General features: G+C 41.0%; 1 protein-coding gene across 7 annotated transcripts in view; it reads right to left on the reverse strand.

Annotated features, from left to right (window-relative positions):
- TDRD7 (tudor domain containing 7) overlaps window positions 1-18,064 on the reverse strand; it is a 101,936-nt gene that overhangs the window by 65,298 nt on the left and 18,574 nt on the right. For all 7 annotated transcript variants that reach the window (XM_077817978.1, XM_077817977.1, XM_077817976.1 and 4 more), the window contains one exon: window positions 15,450-15,657. In XM_077817978.1, the coding sequence (XP_077674104.1) occupies window positions 15,450-15,657 (208 nt within the window). The remainder of the gene's footprint in view (window positions 1-15,449; window positions 15,658-18,064) is intronic.

Here is an 18,064-nt window from a genome sequence, read left to right on the forward strand (position 1 = left end):
AACTGTTAATTAAGCAGGGAATGTTTCATGTCACTCTGAAGCTGACCACCTCTCCTAAAGCATTCCCTCAGGTTCTCAAGCTTCTGCTAATCACACCTCCTTAGGAAGGCTCAACAGACTACCAATATCAAGGCCAGAGGTGGATACTCTCTCTGGGACACCAAAGATGCTTGCACTTGATATCCATCTATCTATCTAAGTAAAGAATGCACATCAACTGCAAGACAAAAAATATGGCTAGTTTATCCGAAGTATTAGAAACTAGTTGCCTCATTTAAAAAAAAAAAAAGTGTTCAGGAATCTTGATATTCCTTCCAAACAAACTCGAAAACGATAAGGTTGCACACTTGCGTAATTTGGGTGCCTAAGTGGCTTTAGTCTTTAGCTCTTTATTTTAACTGTCCTATACACATACGCATTGTCATCTCATTATATAATCACATACTATAATACATTAATATTAGGGCTGTCAATTAATCTCAGTTAACGCCTGCGATTAACTGAAAGCAAAGTTAATGCATACATTTTTTTAATGCGTTAATTGGATACCTGTGTGCGGGGCATGAGGTATCTGTGGCGGGGGGGCTGAAACTCCAGCCCGCAGCTTCCCATGCAGGGCTGGAGCCCAGAGCGCCCAGCCCTAACCCAATATTGGAAATTTAGAAAAACCCAAAAATATTTAAATAAATAGTATTCTAATATTGTTTAACACTTGTGATTAAAACTGCGATTAATTGCAATTAATTTTTTAAATCTCAATTTTTTTAAACCGCTTGACAGCCCTAATATACATAGGTATATAATAGCCCTAATATATTATAGGTATATTTCTCATACATCATTTTTCAAATATCTTACTGATTTAGGGACAAATCCCGACTTCCAAGCAAGCTGCAGGTGCTCAACACATCTCAGGATTTGGCCCTTCATCCATTTATCTGGTACACTGCAGTCTCACAAACATGTAGTGTTCTTACAAAGATGTACATTTTACTAATTTTTTCCACTACCCATAATATATCTCTAGTCCCCGTGTTGGGTTAAGTGTTTCACGGCTCTTGAACTCTCATCAAAAATAATGTCATGTTGCGACCGAAGACTGAGATGCAAAGCCTGTTGGAGAGGATGCGGGGAAGCAGGTCTTTTGAACCATCTACCTCTTGCATAGCATTTCATAGGGCCTCTATGGAAGAGCTGCTGAGTCATGTCTATGTCTAAAACAATGGGTGGTGAAACTTCCTGTTACGGGCAGGGGTGTATATCCCTTTTAGGTGAATTGCAAATTCTTGTTCAAAGGAATCACTGAGAGCAATATCCAAATTAGTCTACAAACCGTAAAAGCAATACAATGCAATTAATAAAAACACCAATAATGAGCTAATATTAAATTTGATTCTTAATGCTACAGGCCCCTTACCACTTATACTTTCATTAAGGTTTATAAATGCAGAGAATAGGCCCTGGCATGTTCAGACTACGTAGATTTATGCATCTTCTTTCCCTATTTCAAAAGAGAGTTTCTGCTCTATATTTGGAGCAGTACACCACTAGGAGTCACTAGTGCTCCATACGGCTGGCCTATGACCCCATTTTATCTTTGACTTTATGCTGCTATTGTTGTATAGTATTTGGCTGACGAATTATGTGATAATGCTGACAGCATTATAATGCTTATTAGAGTGAAATCTGCTGGAAAGCAAGCAGGAAGTTTTAAATCAGAGTGTGTTGGGCTTTGCTATAGTATAAAAGGTAATATTGATTGAGTGAGTTGAAGTAGGCCTGAGGGTTTAACCCAGCGCTGTAGAACTGTGCACTCATGCTGTGACACAAAAAAAGTTAACCACAGAAAAACAGGTACATGGATAATTAAGTTTTAAAATAGTGGAGTTTTAGGTGTTTTTTCAACTAGCTAAAGAGAACTGCATTGATTTATAGGATTTACTACAAAATTAATTGGTGCAAAGAGCTTTTGTCAGTGTGAGTCACCCGAAATACCACACACGGATTAAGGGCAAGGCCCAAGCTATTTTACGTTCACGGAAATGGTCAAGTATGGCTATGAATATGATTAGTTATATAACTCTGTGTACACCACCATGAAATTGGGTGTGTCCCCAGCTTGGCATCAACTGGGTCAGTACGCTGTCTTCTGAGGGGTTTCACTAACTGATTTCTTCTATCTTTGTTTTCCATGACTGTTAAGCGTGCGTAAGTATGATCATTTTATAAGCTATTTCTCTGCTGTTTGGTTATATTAATGAGTGGACTTATTTGGATGTTAAGTAAAGCATTTATCTACTGCTCTGTGTCTCAAATAGCCTACTCAATCACCATTTCCTGCACAGCTCCCTAGGAAGAACCTGTGTTCACACAGAAAACAGTGTACTTTTCCATTTTTATAAAGATACCATGCTTCAGTATGAGGTGATATTCTTGTTATTTGCTAACACTTAATATTTTTTGATGGGACAACTCCTAATTCAGTGTTTTCACAATTCCAATACAAGTGAAAAGATCCATCATATCTGCTTACACCATTCGTCAATGATTTTGGGTTCCCATGTTATGTATTTGACTTTTTTTTTAAAAAGGTACTCAAACTACATGAATTGCTCTGTAATACCCAAAGGAAACTCAAACTCAGACTGCCTTTGCCATCATATGAGTCAGCAGTGTGCCCTCATTGCCAAGAAGGCCAACGGTATATTGGGCTGTATTAGTAGGCGCATTGCCAGCAGATCAAGGGAAGCGATTATTCCCCTTGTATTCGGCACTGGTGAGGCCACACCTGGAGTACTGCGTCCAGTTTTGGTCCCCCCACTACAGAAGGGATGTGGACAAATTGGAGAGTGTCCAGCGGAGGACAACGAAAATGATTACGGGATTTGGGGGTCATGGTGGACCACAAGCTAAATATGAGTCAGAGTAATGCTGTTGTAAAAAAAGCAAATATTCTAGGATGTATTAGCAGGAGTGTTGTAAACAAGACACAAAAAAGTAATTCTCCTGCTCTACTCCGCGCTGATTAGGCCTTAACCAGAGTATTGTGTCCAGTTCTGAGTGCCACATTTCGGAAAAGATGTGGACAAATTGGAGAAAGTCCAGAGAAGAGCAACAAAAAAGAGTGACTGTCTAGAAAACATGACCTATGAGGGAAGATTGAAAAAAACTGGGTTTGTTTAGTCTGGAAAAGAGAAGACAGAGGGGACATGATACAGTTTTCAAGTCCATAAAAGACTGTTACAAGGAGGAGGGAGAAAAATTGCTGCTTGTCCTATCCTCAGAGGTTAAGAAGAACAATGGGCTTAAACTGCAACAAGGGAGGTTTAGGTTGGACATTAGGAAAAACTTCCTAACTGCCAGATTGGTTAAGCTCTAGAATAAATTGCCTAGGAAGGGTGTGGAATCTTCAGCATTAGAGATTTTTAAGAGCAGATTAGACAAACACCTGTCAGGAATGGTCTAGATTCAGACTAAGGTCAGAAGGGACCATTATGATCATCTCGTCTGACCTCCTGCACAATGCAGGCCACAGAATCTCACCCACCCACTCTTATAATAAACCCCTAACCTACGTCTGAGCTACTGAAGTCCTCAAATCATGGTTTAAAGACTTCAAGGTGCAGAGATCCTCCAGCAAGTGATCCGTGCCCCCGCTGCAGAGGAAGGTGAAAAACCCCCAGGGCCTCTGCCAATCTGCCCTGGAGGAAAATTCCTTCCCGACCCCAAATATGGCCATCAGCTAAACCCTGAGCATGTGGGCAAGACTCACCAGCCAGACACCCAGGAAAGAATTCTCTGTGGTAACTCAGATCCCACCCCACCTAACATCCCATCAGAAGCCATTGGGCATATCTACCGCTAATAGTCAAAGATCAATTAATTGCCAAAATTAGGCTATCCTGTCATACCATCCCCTCCATAAACTTATCAAGCTTAGTTTTGAATCCAGATATGTCTTTTGTCCCCACTGCTCCCCTTGGAAGGCTGTTCCAGAACTTCATTCCTCTGATGGTTAGAAACTGCTGTCTAATTTCAAGTCTAAACTTCCTGATGGCCAGTTTATATCCATTTGTTCTTGTGTCCATATTGGTACTGAGCTTAAAAAATTCCTCTTCCTCCCTGGTATTTATCCCTCTGATATATTTAGAAGCAATCATATCTCCCCTCGGCCTTTTTTTGGTTAGGCTAAACAAGCCAAGCTCTTTGAGTCTCCTTTCGTAAAACAGGTTTCCCATTCCATGGATCATCCTAGTAGCCCTTCTCTGTACCTGTTCCAGTTTGGATTCATCCTTCTTAAACATGGGAGACCAGAACTGCACACAGTATTCCAGGGGAGGTCTCACCAGTGCCTTGTATAACGGTACTAACACCTCCTTATCTCTACTGGAAATACCTCGCCTGATGCATCCCAAGACCGTATTAGCTTTTTTCACGGATCTCATAGGCTATGGTTACACTGGCACTTTACAGCGCTGCAACTTTCTCACTCAGGGGTGTGAAAACAGCCCCCCGAGAGCAGCAAGTTACAGCGCTGTAAAGCGCCGGTGTAAACAGTGCTGTGCTTCCAGCGCTCTAAGCTAATCCCCTCGTGGAGGTGGAGCACCAGGAGCGCTGGGAGAGCTCTCTCCCAGCGCTGGCATGCGACCACACTCGCACTTCAAAGTGCTCCCACGGCAGCACTTTGAAGTTTCGAGTGTAGCTATTCCCATAGTCATCCTGTGATTAACCAATACTCCAAGGTCCTTCTAGATAATATTTAGTCCTGCCATGAGTGTAGGGGACTGGACTAGATGACCTCTTGAGGTCCCTTCCAGTCCGATGAGTCTATGATTACAGAAATCAGGGAGATTCTCCTAATTCTGCTAACTTTTTGAAGTTTACAGGGGAGGTGGTGTACAAGAGCACAGACCTAAAGGAGATGAGATTCTCATTTTTAAAAAAACTTGAGTTTCTAGCCTTCATGCTTGCAGAGAAAGGCTTGAAAAAGCTCTGGGTGCATGAATAGTTTTATTTTCATCCAAATGATTTCAGGTACTCATGCCACACTCACACAGGACCTATCCAGAATGTTTAATTTTCATGAGACCGACAGCAATGCCTATTAGGGTTGCCTGACACTTTCCATAAGATTCCAGAATCCATAAGATCCTGCCTTCTGTTGCTTATAACTTTGCCAAACAATCTGAGCTGAAATTTTCCTTGCTGGGTCTCGGCTTCAGGTGGTTTAAAAAAAGAAAAAAAAAAATCTCAGCAGAAACCATTCAGCTGTTTCCAAAAAATGAGGTTGCCCATGTTAAAACCAATTCTTAGGACCATTTCTTTGAAAGCTTTCGAGTCTTAATGCTTTGAACCAGGGGCCTGAGATTTGGCAGAGGGTGGACTTCACATCAGGGATGTACCTTTTGCTATTCTTGTGGAAATCCAGTCAAATTTGGCCAAGTTACCTGTCTTTGGGGAAAAAAATCAGCTCGCACATGCTTGGAGACTTTAGAGATAAGCAGTTAAAATCTGCTAATTTGACCTCACTCGGCAAGCTTGAGCCTCTCTCAGTTCCTAGTGCTGATGATGTTGCACATGTGCCATACTCACAGAGCAACTGAATGCTCCAGCCCAGGGTGGCTGGCAAAGAAGCCAGACTATCCCTGTTGTTGCTGCTTTGTGCCACGGCAGAGTTGGGCGCCAGAACTGAGAACAAGGAACCTCTTTCGTGTGCTATCAATGACTGCCCTGCTGGTGCACAGGCAGAATGGAAGAGGAAACAACCTGATTAAATGCAGAGGGGCAAGGAAAAGTTTAGGAAAGGGAGTAATCTGGGAACCAGGTGAAGGAGGGAAGGCTGGCTAAGAATAGGGAGGAAGATGGTAATGGCAGGTGGGTGGTGCAGTGAAGGATAGGCTGGGACTGGGAGCCAGTGAGGGAAAGGAGAACACTGAGCTCAGACAAGGAGCTGTGAGGTGGGGAAATGGAGAAGGGTTGAAGGTGGGGGATAAGGAGAGGAGAGTGACAGATCAGATGGGGGAGCCTAGGGTTGGCTGGGCAAGAAAACTGGAATCAGGATGAGAAGCCTAAGGAGTGGTGACTGGATAAACAGGGAGAATGGGACTAGGTCAAGAAGCCAGCCATGGGCAGTAAAGTCTGTGCCCAGTAGAGCACACTACTCTCCAGAGCCTGGAATGGAATTCAAGACTCCTGAATCTCACCATTCCTCTGCTGCCTGCAAATGTCTATGAAACCCCTAGCAAAATGTCCCATCCCCAACTAGTACTGATCTACAGAGGACGACATCCTACTACAAGAGAACCTCGGAGTTACAAACACCAGAGTTAGGAACTGACCAGCCCACCACACACATCATTTGGAACTGGAAGTAAGCAATCAGGCAACAGTAGAGACAAAACAAAAAAACAAAAACCCAAATACAGTACAGTACTGTGTTAAATGTAAACTACTAAAAATAAAGGGAAAGTTTAAAAAAAGATTTGACAAGGTGTTTCTGTGCTTGTTTCATTTAAATTAGATGGTTAAAAGCAGCATTTTTCTTCGGCATAGTAAAGTTTCAAAGCTGTATTAAACCAATGTTCAGCTGTAAACTTTTCAAAGGACAATCAGAGTTTTGTTCAGAGTTATGGACTGTTCAGAATTACGAACAACCTCCATTCCCAGGGTGTTCGTAACTCTGGGGTTCCACTGTACCTGCCTTCAGTTACTCAGTTAGCTCAAGTGGAGAGGTCTGTGTGATGGACCTGAAGATTTCAACCCTACTGATGAAGCATGTGGGTGTCAATATAATGCCACATGATGGAATTTCTGTTATTTCTGTTTTTTTAAAAACCCTATGAAATTACACAAAAAATCATGTTAAAAGAACATGAAGATGAGTGCTTGACTTTACCAAGTTAGGAAATGTTAAAATCAGGGATGCTCGTGCAACCTTAATTCTGCCCCCTCATGCATAAGTAATATGATACAATCTTTAATTACATGATCACATACTATTTTTCTCATAGGATCCCTGCCTCATTCAATGCACAGGATTGACAATCACTGAATGAGTAACTATTCAATATTTTTGATTTGGGTGTTCTCATGGTCCCAGACCTTCTACCCAGTCCCCTCAAGATGATCCTCTCTGCCTTGTCCCAGACCCATTCTCCATGCCTAGCCACTGTCTTCTCCTCCTCCAGGCTTTCCAAGTCCCAGCCCCCCCACCCTTTTTCACTCCCGGATGCTTTGTCCAGCCAGTCCCAGTTTCTCCTTTCTGGCTCCTCATCCAGTTAGTTTCTCTATCCTCCATCCAGTCCTGGCCTCCAGTTGTCTCCCCATCTCCACCACATCTCAGTCTCCTTCTCCATCCAGTCTCTCTCTCCCCCTCTCCCCCCCGCCCAAGTCTTGGGAACTACAGACCTGTCAGCCTCCCTTCAGACCCCAGCAAAATCACGGAGCAGGTCCTCAAGGAATCCCTTTTGAAGCACTTGGACGAGAGGAAGGTGGTCAGGAACAGTCAACATGGATTCACCAAGGGCAAGTTATGCCTGACCAACCTAAGTTCCTTCTATGATGAGATAACTGGCTCTGTGGATAAGGGGAAAGCGGTAGATGTGATATCTTGACTTTAGCAAAGCTTTTGATATGGCCTCCCACAATATTCTTGCCAGCAAGTTAAAGTAGTATGGATTGTATGAATGGACTATAAGGTGGATAGAAAGCTGGCTAGATTGTTGGGCTCAGCGGGTAGTGATCAATGGCTCGATGTCTAGTTGGCAGCCTGTCATAAACATACTGCTAAGGGTACCATAAAATCCCTCCTTTACCTGTAAAGGGTTAAGAAGCTCAAATAACCTGGTTGGCACCTGACCAAAAGGACCAATAAGGGGAGAGGATACTTTCAAATCTGTGTGGGAAGGGTTTTGCTTTGTGTTTCTTTGTGTTCTCTCCGGGTCAGCGAGGAACCAGGGCAGGGAAAATATATCTCCTAAAGCCATACCTGAACTAAGCACCTAAGATTACAAATTGTAAGATACAGGAAGGAAATGCATTAAGATTATCTTTTGTTTTAGCTTGTGAATTTTCCCTAGACTAAAAGGGAGGTTTATTTCTGGTTTTGTTTTTTTTTTGTTAACTTTAAAGTTTTGCCTAGAGGGGAATCCTCTGTGTTTTAAATCTGTTTACCCTGTAAAATTATCTTCCATCCTGATTTTACAGAGGTGCTTCTTTTATTTTGTTTTTATTATAAAGTTCTGTTTTTAAGAACCTGATGAGTTTGTAAGACACTAAAAACCTAATGGGCTGGTCTGTGCTCACCTTGTTAACCTATTTGGTTGGTATATTATTCTCAAGCCTCCCCAGGAAAGGGGGTAAAGGGGCTTGGGGGGATATTTTGGGAAAACAGGAAGTGGTCCTTTTCCTGAATCTTTGTCTAACTCACTTGGTGGTGACAGCAGTACCCATCCAAGGACAAGGAAAGATTTGGGGAAGTTTTTAACCTAAGCTGGTAGAAATAAGCTTAGGGAGTCTTTCATGCGGGTCCCCACAGCTGTACCCTCGAGTTCAGAGTGGGGAAGGAAACCTGACACAGCCACTATCAAGTGAAGTGCCCCAGGGGTTGGTCTTGGGACTGGTTTTGTTCAACATCTTATCAATGATCTGGATGATGGGATTAATTACACCCTCAGCAAGTTTGCAGATGACACTAAGTTGCGGGGAGAGGTAGATACGCTAGAGGGTAGGGATAGGGTCCAGAGTGACCTACACAAATTAGAGGATTGGGCCAAAAGAAATCTGATGAGGTTCAACAAGGACAAGTGCAGAGCTCTGCATTTAGGAAGGAAGAATCCCATGCACTGCTACAGGCTGGGAACCAACTGGCTAGTCAGCAGCTCTGCAGAAAAGGACCTGGGGATTACAGTGGACGAGATATGAGTCAGCAGTGTGCCCTCGTTGCCAAGAGGCCAACAGCATATTGGGCTGTATTAGTAGGAGCATTGCCAGCAGATCGAGAGAAGTGATTATTCCCTTCTATTCGGCACTGGTGACGCCACACTTGGAGTACTGCGTCCAGTTTTGGTCCCCCAACTACAGAATGGATGTGGAGAAATTGGAGACAGTCCAGTGGAGGGCAATGAAAATTATTAGGGGGCTGGGGCACATGACTAATGAGGAGAGGCTGAGGGAACTGGGGTTATTTAGTCTGTAGAAGAGAAGAGTAAGGTGGGATATGATAGCAGCCTTCAACTACCTGAAGGGAGGTTCCAAAGAGGATGGAGCTAGGGTGTTCTCAGGGGTGGCAGATGACAGAACAAGAAACAATGGTCTCAAGTTGCAGTGGGGGAGGTTTAGGTTGGATATTAGGAAACACTTTCACTAGGAGGGTGGTGAAGCACTGGAACGGGTTATCTAGGGAGGTGGTGGAATCTCCATCCTTAGAGGATTTTAAAGCCGAGCTTGACAAAGCCTTGGCTGGGATGATTTAGTTGGTGTTGGTCCCGCTTTGAGCAGGGGATTGGACTAGATGACCTCCTGTGGTCTCTTCCAACCCGTATCTTCTATGACCCTATGAATCAGATTTTATCTACTAACCTCTAAGAAGTCTGAGCACGCACAGACAGATTTTTTCAATGGCTTATAACTTGGCCAAAATTGGGCAGATTTTTATAGGAACAAAAGGCACATCCCTGACACATAGAGAAACCCCTGCTAAATTTCAAGTTCCTCCTCCAGAACATGAAGGTGTAGAACTTCTAAAGAAACATCTTTATTTATTTTAAACGCTGACGAGACAATTTATTTTTCCCTAACATTCTTGGAAACAACTCAACTGATTGGGTTGAAATTGAAAAACTACCCACCAAAAAAACCCAAACAAGAAAACAAACCCCTGCCTCAGGCAGACACCCAGCACAGGAAATTTCAATTTTAATGGTTCAAGTTTGACAAAAGTTATAAGCAGCTGAAAACAGTGTCTTGTGTGATTTACCAGGCAACTTTAATAGATGGTGCTACTAGTCTTGCCTACAAAAGTGTTACAGCTGACATGGCAATCTCTGGGTGCGCTTTACACCAGCAAAGCCTACACATGCTCACCAGGCTATCTGCATTGCCCTTAAAGCAAGAATCAGGATTAGATAGGACCCCATTTTCTGAAGAGTGAAATTAACTGCTGTTAGTTTCTCTGCTCCTCCATTCACTGATACACATGACTTGCATATGAAATCTGAATGGATAACATTCTTGTGGGTTTTAGGTCTTTTGAAAAATATTTTTAGTGAATACAATTAAACTGTCGCACTGATATGCATTGTTAACATTTATGCCTTAGCGGAAAGTAGCATACAACTCATTTTGCTTCATGTCAATGCTTAGTTATAAAACTAACCATAGTAATACATTGAGGATTATCAAAGTAATCAAAGCTATTCTGAGACTTAGTCCAACCACAATGATAGAACGAGGACATTCTCTGTATCATTTGATGACCCAGTTCAGCAATAAACATTACATAAAGAGAAATGATGGTGCAGCAGTTGTTTTAGCCAAGCTGGATTTTAAATAGTCAAAGAATAGCTGAAAACCAATGGGTAATGCTAATCCAGCAAAAACAGAAAAGAACCCTCCTCTGAATTCATCCAGATCTAGCCATGCAGTTGCTGGATTCAAGTGCACCAAAAACTAACCCTCCCCCCACAAAAAGACACTGTACTGTATTAAAAATATACCAGCTTTTAATAGTTAACTTTTCCTTTAAAAAAGGTTCATTTGAATTCTCAGCTTTCAGAGCCAGTTTAAATCAAAATGCAAGCAGAAACACCACTAGTCTCTAGTGTTCTGACAGTTACCCCAAAAGATGAACTAGCACTGTTTCCTATGAAGAGGGCTGTAAGTCAATCTTCATGCTAGTTTAGTAGAAGACTCTCAAAATTGTAGTGGATACATGTAAATTACATGGCTGACTTAGAACAATGCTTCCTTAGCTCTCATCCCCTAACACCCCTACTCTACTTGGGCTACATTGATGACATCATCATCTGGACCCACGGAAAAGAAGCCCTTGAGGAATTCCACCATGATTTCAACAATTTCCATCCCACCATCAACCTCAGCCTAGACCAATCCACACAAATGGTCCATTTCCTGGACACTACTGTGCTAATAAGCGATGGTCACATAAACACCACCCTATACTGGAAACCTACGGACCGCTATACTTCCCTACATGCCTCCAGCTTCCATCCAGGACTCACCACACAATTTATTGTCTACAGCCAAGCTCTACGATACAACCGCATTTGCTCCAATCCCTCAGACAGAGACAAACACCTACAAGACTACTATCAAGCATTCTTAAAACTACAGTACCCACCTGCTGAAGTGAAAAAAACAGATTGACAGAGCCAGAAGAGTGCCCAGAAGTCACCTACTACAGGACAGGCTCAACAAAGAAAACAACAGACCACCACTAGCTGTCACCTTCAGCCCTCAACTAAAACCTCTCCAGTGCATCAAAGATTTACAACCCATCCTGAAAAATGTTTCCCTCACTCACAGATCTTGGGAGACAGACCAGTCCTTGCTTACAGACAGCCTACCAACCTGAAGCAAATACTCTCCAGCAACCACACACCACACAACAAAAACACTAACCCAGGAGCCTATCCTTGCAACAAAGCCCGATGCCAACTCTGTCCACATATTTATTCAAGCGACACCATTATAGGACCTAATCACATCAGCCACACCAGCAGGGGCTCGCTCACCTGCACATCTACCAATGCCCCTCTGCCATGTATATTGATCTAACTGGACAGTCTCTACGCAAAAGAATAAATGGACACAAATCTGATATCAGGAATCATAACATTCAAAAACCAGTAGGAGAACACTTCAACTTCTCTGGCCACTCAGTAAAAGATTTAAGGGTGGCAATTTTGCAACAGAAAAGCTTCAAAAACAGACTCCAATGAGAAACTGCTGAGCTTGAATTAATATGCAAACTAGATACCATTAACCTGGGTTTGAACAGAGACTGGGAGTAGCTGGGTCATTACACATATTGAATCTATTTCCCTAAAGTTAAGAAAGTGTGAGGATACTTGTCACCTTCTTGTCTAAATGGGCCATCTTGATTATCACTACAAACGTTTTTTTTCTCCTGCTGCTAATAGCTCATCTTAACTAATTAGCCTTTCACTGTTTGTTTGGTAACTTCTAACTTATCTGTATATATATATTTTCTAACTGTAAGTTCCATTCTATGCATCTGATGAAGTGGGCTGTATGTAGCCCACAAAAGCCTATACTCTAATAAATTTGTTAGTCTCTAAGATGCCACAAGTACTCCTGTTCTTTTTGTAAATTGCATGTGGTGGTTTTGTAACACCAGAATGAAAGAACTCAAAAAGTTGACTTTTTCAGTTATATACTCAATTTAAAATAATTAAAAAATCCGTATTTCCATGCTGACAGTGCAATGCCAAGGGAAACACTTTCATGGAGTATCAGTATTTACTGACAATATCATGGAGCATTTAGTAGTGTAATACTGTAATTTCTGCTTGACAGACGATCCCATTTTTATTTGCAATCCTCCCAGACACACTTCTAGGTACAGAAGACAAACTGACATGTTTATTGTGCAATTTTTGTATAGATGCATTTTTGAAATACAGCTATCAGTTATCATCCCATACAGAGATTAGAGATATACATTTACAATTCAAACACTAATTTATGGCCTGATTTCCAGAGGTGCCAACTTCAACAGGAGATGTGGGTCCTCAATACATCTGAAAATCTGTTAAATTTTTACTAATTAAAAATATGTACATGTCCACCCCATAAGGCTTTATGGAAATATGCTTATGAATGTTTATATGACATAACTGGAATATGTTTTATGCTACATATGCCATGTAATGTATCTCTGTAAAGGTTATGCTCTACTGAATCTATTCATCCTATTTGTATGCATGTGTCATTGTTGTATTCAAAGTTATGAATATTGGCTGTGTACTTGCTTGATTTCTAAGTTGCCTTAGTAAAGCATTTGAGCGGCATCTTGAGAAAGGCATGTGTAAATTACATGCCCAATCAAGAAACACTTAAAGGACAATGAATCTTGGAAGGCTCCAATCTACATAAGAAGCTCCATCTTGGAGCTGGACTTTGCATAGGAGAGAGGAGGGGGTCTCCACCCACAAGAGAAAGTCTATTTAAACCCATGGGAGACCCCTCCATTTTATCTTTAGCTCGCTAAAGAGAGAGCCTCTCCACCATCCAGGATACCTGAAAGAAACTGGAACAAAGGACAGTAACTACAGGGTGATTGCTGGACCCAGACTAAAAGGAGACTAGTCTGTAAAAGGAAGCTTACTTGAATTCCTCTGAGGGTGAGGTTTTTATCTGTATTCAGTTTTCTTACCATATTAGACATAGACTTGCATGTTCTATTTTATTTTGTTTGGTAAATCCTACTTTCTTAGGATTTAATAAAGTCACTTTTTACTTATTAATTAATCCAGAGTATGTATTAATACCTGGGCGGCTATCATAACCATAGGGGTAGCCTAAAATTCCTCTTTACCTGTAAGGGGTTAAGAAGCTCAAGTAACCTGGTTGGCACCTGACCAAAGGAACCAATAGGGACCAAAGATACTTCTGGGGTGGGAGAGGCTTTGTGTTGAGTTTCCCCCCCGCCCCGATGGTTCGCTCTTGGGACTAAGAGGGACCGGACATCAATCCATGTTCTCCAAATCTTTCTGAACAAGTCTCTCATATTTCAAACTTGTAAGCAACCGCCAGGCAAGGCGTATTAGTTTACCTTTGTTTTCTCAACTTGTGAATTTTCCCCTTTGCTAGAGGGAGGTTTAAGCCTACAGCTTTTAGGGGATGTGGTTCAGACCTGGGTCTGGGTTTGCAGCAGGCTAGCGGGTCTGGCTCAAACCAGGAAGGGCACTGAAGTCCCAAGCAGGGAGGGAAGGGAAAGCAGGGGCAGAAGTAGTCTTGGCACATAAGTTGGTAGTGCCAAGGAGGTTTCTGTGATCCAACCCATCACATCCACAAATGAAGTTACCAACATTACTTGTCTTCATCTTAGTACTACATTTTCATGTTTGTCCCTAAGATGTCAAAATACAATCAAGCAATCTACTCTTTACTCTTGTGTGTATTAAAAAAAGCCACCTTCAGTAAGCATAATCATTTGAAGTCTAAATGCTTTCACAGCAGCATGCATAGATTAAAGCATAGCTAGAGCTCAGGTCAGAAAAGAGACATCTGGCAGAGGGAAGAGGATCACAAGACCACTGGCTCACTAAGTAACCTTGGGCAAGTCACAGACATTGTGCGTCAGTTTCCCCACTATACAATGGGGGTAAATAATACCCCCCCCTCCCATTTTTGCAGAGCATTGTGAGATCTACATGTGAAATCTCTAAATATTACTCTTAAAACAAATCTGCATCCTGTATATAATCCTGGAAATAGCGGCTTACTTTTTGACAATAAAACTTTATTCTTCATAGTACTTCAAGGCCAAAGTGAGCAGGAGTCCTTTCTGGCTCACACATCAACAAAATTGTTAACTATGTTCCCATTGCAGAATATTTTACATCCAATTATGCTTAATCAGAACAACTGTCAAGCCAGGTTCTCATTCCAGACTCTCTTTGCAAGGCTGGAAGGTAGCAAGATGGAATCCTCTCTTGTAAACAGAGGAAAGTTTTAACTGCAAGTTATTGAGATCTTAAAGAACTGCATGTCATTTTCTTTTTACAGTCACTTTCAGTCTCTCACCGGCACTGAATGGAGATTTCTGCTCTATGCAATGCCCCTTTACGAGACTGAAAGCAGTCACCACATTGAACTCAAGCATGTGTTCTACCTGTAAAAGATATTTAAATTATACCCATGGATTTCCCGGCAACAGCATTACAAATGCCATTTAGAACTGAAACAGGTTGTTTCTGATATTTACTTTTTTGCTTGTGGTAGGTGATTGAAAGTCTTCATAAGTATTTTTTTTAAACTAACATTTTTTGAATAATCTTTTCAGGAATTGAGTTGAGCCCAAGATTTTGCCGTATCCTTTCATAAATTTAAAAGTGTCTGGGGGATATTATTTGGCAATTTCAAGCAACACGCCCTCAAGCGATAATTCATCTCTGTAACACAAAACATGGTATATTAAGATAGTGGCATAGTGACACAGAGGAGACGAAAGGCAAAGTGCTTTCATTACCCCACATACCAGAAGAGTATACTGGTATAATCCTACTTCTTGATAAGAATTGTTGCATTTACACTTTTTATTTTTAATAAAAATAAGTTTCGTAAATGTGGACAATTCAGACAATTCAGCTGTTCCCTGAAGGTCCACAATTCAGGACTTTCAGCTTATCAAAATTGTTTTTTTGTCCAGCACATTTTATAACTATTACACTATAAACACTGACCTGTTAATCATTGTGACATGTCTCTGCATTAGAACCTCTTTGGATAGTCCACTTCCAGGTCCCGGGGGCAAAGCATATTGAACAGTTTCTATGCTGGGTTTCACAATTCCATAAGAACTTCCTTTGCTTTTTGGCCAGGGGGGTGTAGGCCTTCTGCCTTCTAGTGCAGCCCTTAATCCTGGCTGTCTCAAAGTTGCTTTTGGCTTTCCTATAACATGGGCAGATATATAAAAACCAGAAAAGACTATTATAATCTCAATTTGAAAGGTTCCTTCACCCAAGCATATACTTTAACAATAGTAAAAATATATCCCTAGAGAAATTAAGCTTTTGATGCTTATTTTTTAATAAACCTTTTAAATCTCATACCTAAAATGTTCATTCCTAGGCATAGTCTTTGAGCAATCAATATCCAGCCAAAACACCATAACTGATATTCCTCATCCAACAGCAGAGCAAGATTAATTAGGTAGGTTTATAGGGCAATAAATGGCGTGCAGTCTCTGGGTGAAAAGACAAGCCAATTCCAGGCTAAAATTTTTGTGAAAAAGTTCTCAAATGTGAGCTACTGTATATCATTACAGCCAGCACAGCTGACCATTAATAGCAGCAGGTTTTAGCAAACCATTCTCTCAGATGATATATAACTACTAGCTTCACGAAAATGGTCTTGAACCTTTGTGTCCTTGTTAAAAAGGGTTCTCTCCTCTAAAAAACCATTTAACAACATTACATGCTACCCAGATAGCTTGTAATTTTTGCTGAATGAAAGTTCTCATTTAACTCTATTTTGAGGCCATGTCAGCTTTTGGGGGGTAACATTCCCAAGACATTTCAAAGTGTCATTCTACTTCAAAACAGTCTAACTGCTGGAACATGTATGGGAGAAATTTAACATTAATTCCAGCATCAGTTAAGATATATAGTAACTTACAATATAAGTTAGAATCTCAAGAAAGTATATACCTTAAATTGATGTGCTTAAAGCCATTTGTACATTGTATGGGAGCAAAAAAGCTCAAACTACAACTTTTTTTTTAATACATTATAGTAAAATCAAAGACCTTTATATAGTTAAGGCTTTGTGCACCAATTTAAATAACTGGAAGAAAACTTTTAAAGCTGAAATGTATTTAGACTTTAGCGTTGCTAGCTGCAGTGCTACAAAGTCAATTATACTGATAAGCTACTATTTTGCTAGCAGTAGAGCCAAAGAATGTTTAAGCTGGCTCGCTGCACTGTATTTTGAAGTTATATCTTCATATTTATTTTTATTAAATTGCTGCCATCAACAAAATTTAGGTATGGTCAAATAACTATTCAAAATCCAATTACTGCGTTATCTCTCAGATCTCTCATCTCAATGAGAAGTTATACATACATCAAGTGCCACTAGTCTACAGGTCATGAAAACTTTGAATTCCTGTACAGCATGAACCTGTCTGCAATCTGATGTATGCAGCTGGAGAAAAGCAAATACTAGACTCACAAGCACAATTGTTGGTTGCTACCATAGATTTAATCTGCCTCACTTTTATCAAATGAATCATTAGCAGATGTCTCCCCGCTACCTACCATCTTTATCCCACTCACAAACACTTTTGGGAAAGGTAAATACTAGTAACCACTGAGATAGTAAAAGGTTAATTTGGTTCAGCTGACAGATACCGGTACACAAATAAATTCATTTATTTAAGCTATTGGATTTTACCAGAAAGATCATTTAATATCACAACAACACTTCCTTCCCGTAAAATGGCTTCTGTGTATTTCCATGTCACGAATTAAGAACTAAAGCATTTTCCCTGCTGGCAAAAGAACAACAAAAAATTTTCCATCTGGAGCACCTCTAATCACTGGCACTCCTGCATCAATTTAAACATTTCTCCTCCCTTCTACAAGCTCCAGGGACAAAGTAAGTGAACTAATTTAGGTTGTCTCCTACACTGGTAAAAAGTATCAAAACAATATATTACAGGTAGAAGACAATCATTTAATACTCCCTTTAGAAAGGCTGGAATTCACAAGTGTAAGCCTACCCAGAAAAAATAAGGAGCTACTGAATAATTCTGTGCAGAGCCCTGCAATGTAGCTCACGAAAGCTTATGCTCAAATAAATTGGTTAGTCTCTAAGGTGCCACAAGTACTCCTTTTCTTTTTGCGAACAAACAGTAAGACAGTCTCAGCGAATAAGCACACATCCAGCTTGAAGCAGCAGGTGTGTATAGACAATCACCAGAGCCTTGAAAAGTTTCTCAAACTACAGTTCCCTATTTAAAAGGCTTATGAAGAGAGAGAGAGAGAAGTCAGCTCAGCCAAGCAGTAGACTCTGCCAATCAAACCAAAGATCTTGAGTCCACCTATTCGGGGAACACAGTCACTTTTGCAAGGAGATCTCCTCATGCCTGAAGATCCTCCCAGCCCCCATTAATAAGTCTGATGTATACTCTCCTGATCTTTGCAGATCTAGATGATGCTCACAAAAGCATCTTATCCCTTTTCATTTAAAAAGCTGACCAATTAACAAAGATACCCCAGAAGGAGGAAGAAAAAAAAAAACCAACAAGGGAATCGCTGAGGATACTGGGCTGTGCTCCAAACTCACTGCACGGTCC

This window comes from Eretmochelys imbricata, chromosome 5 (genome assembly GCF_965152235.1).
Source record: "Eretmochelys imbricata isolate rEreImb1 chromosome 5, rEreImb1.hap1, whole genome shotgun sequence".
Classification (NCBI taxonomy): Eukaryota; Metazoa; Chordata; order Testudines; family Cheloniidae; genus Eretmochelys; species Eretmochelys imbricata.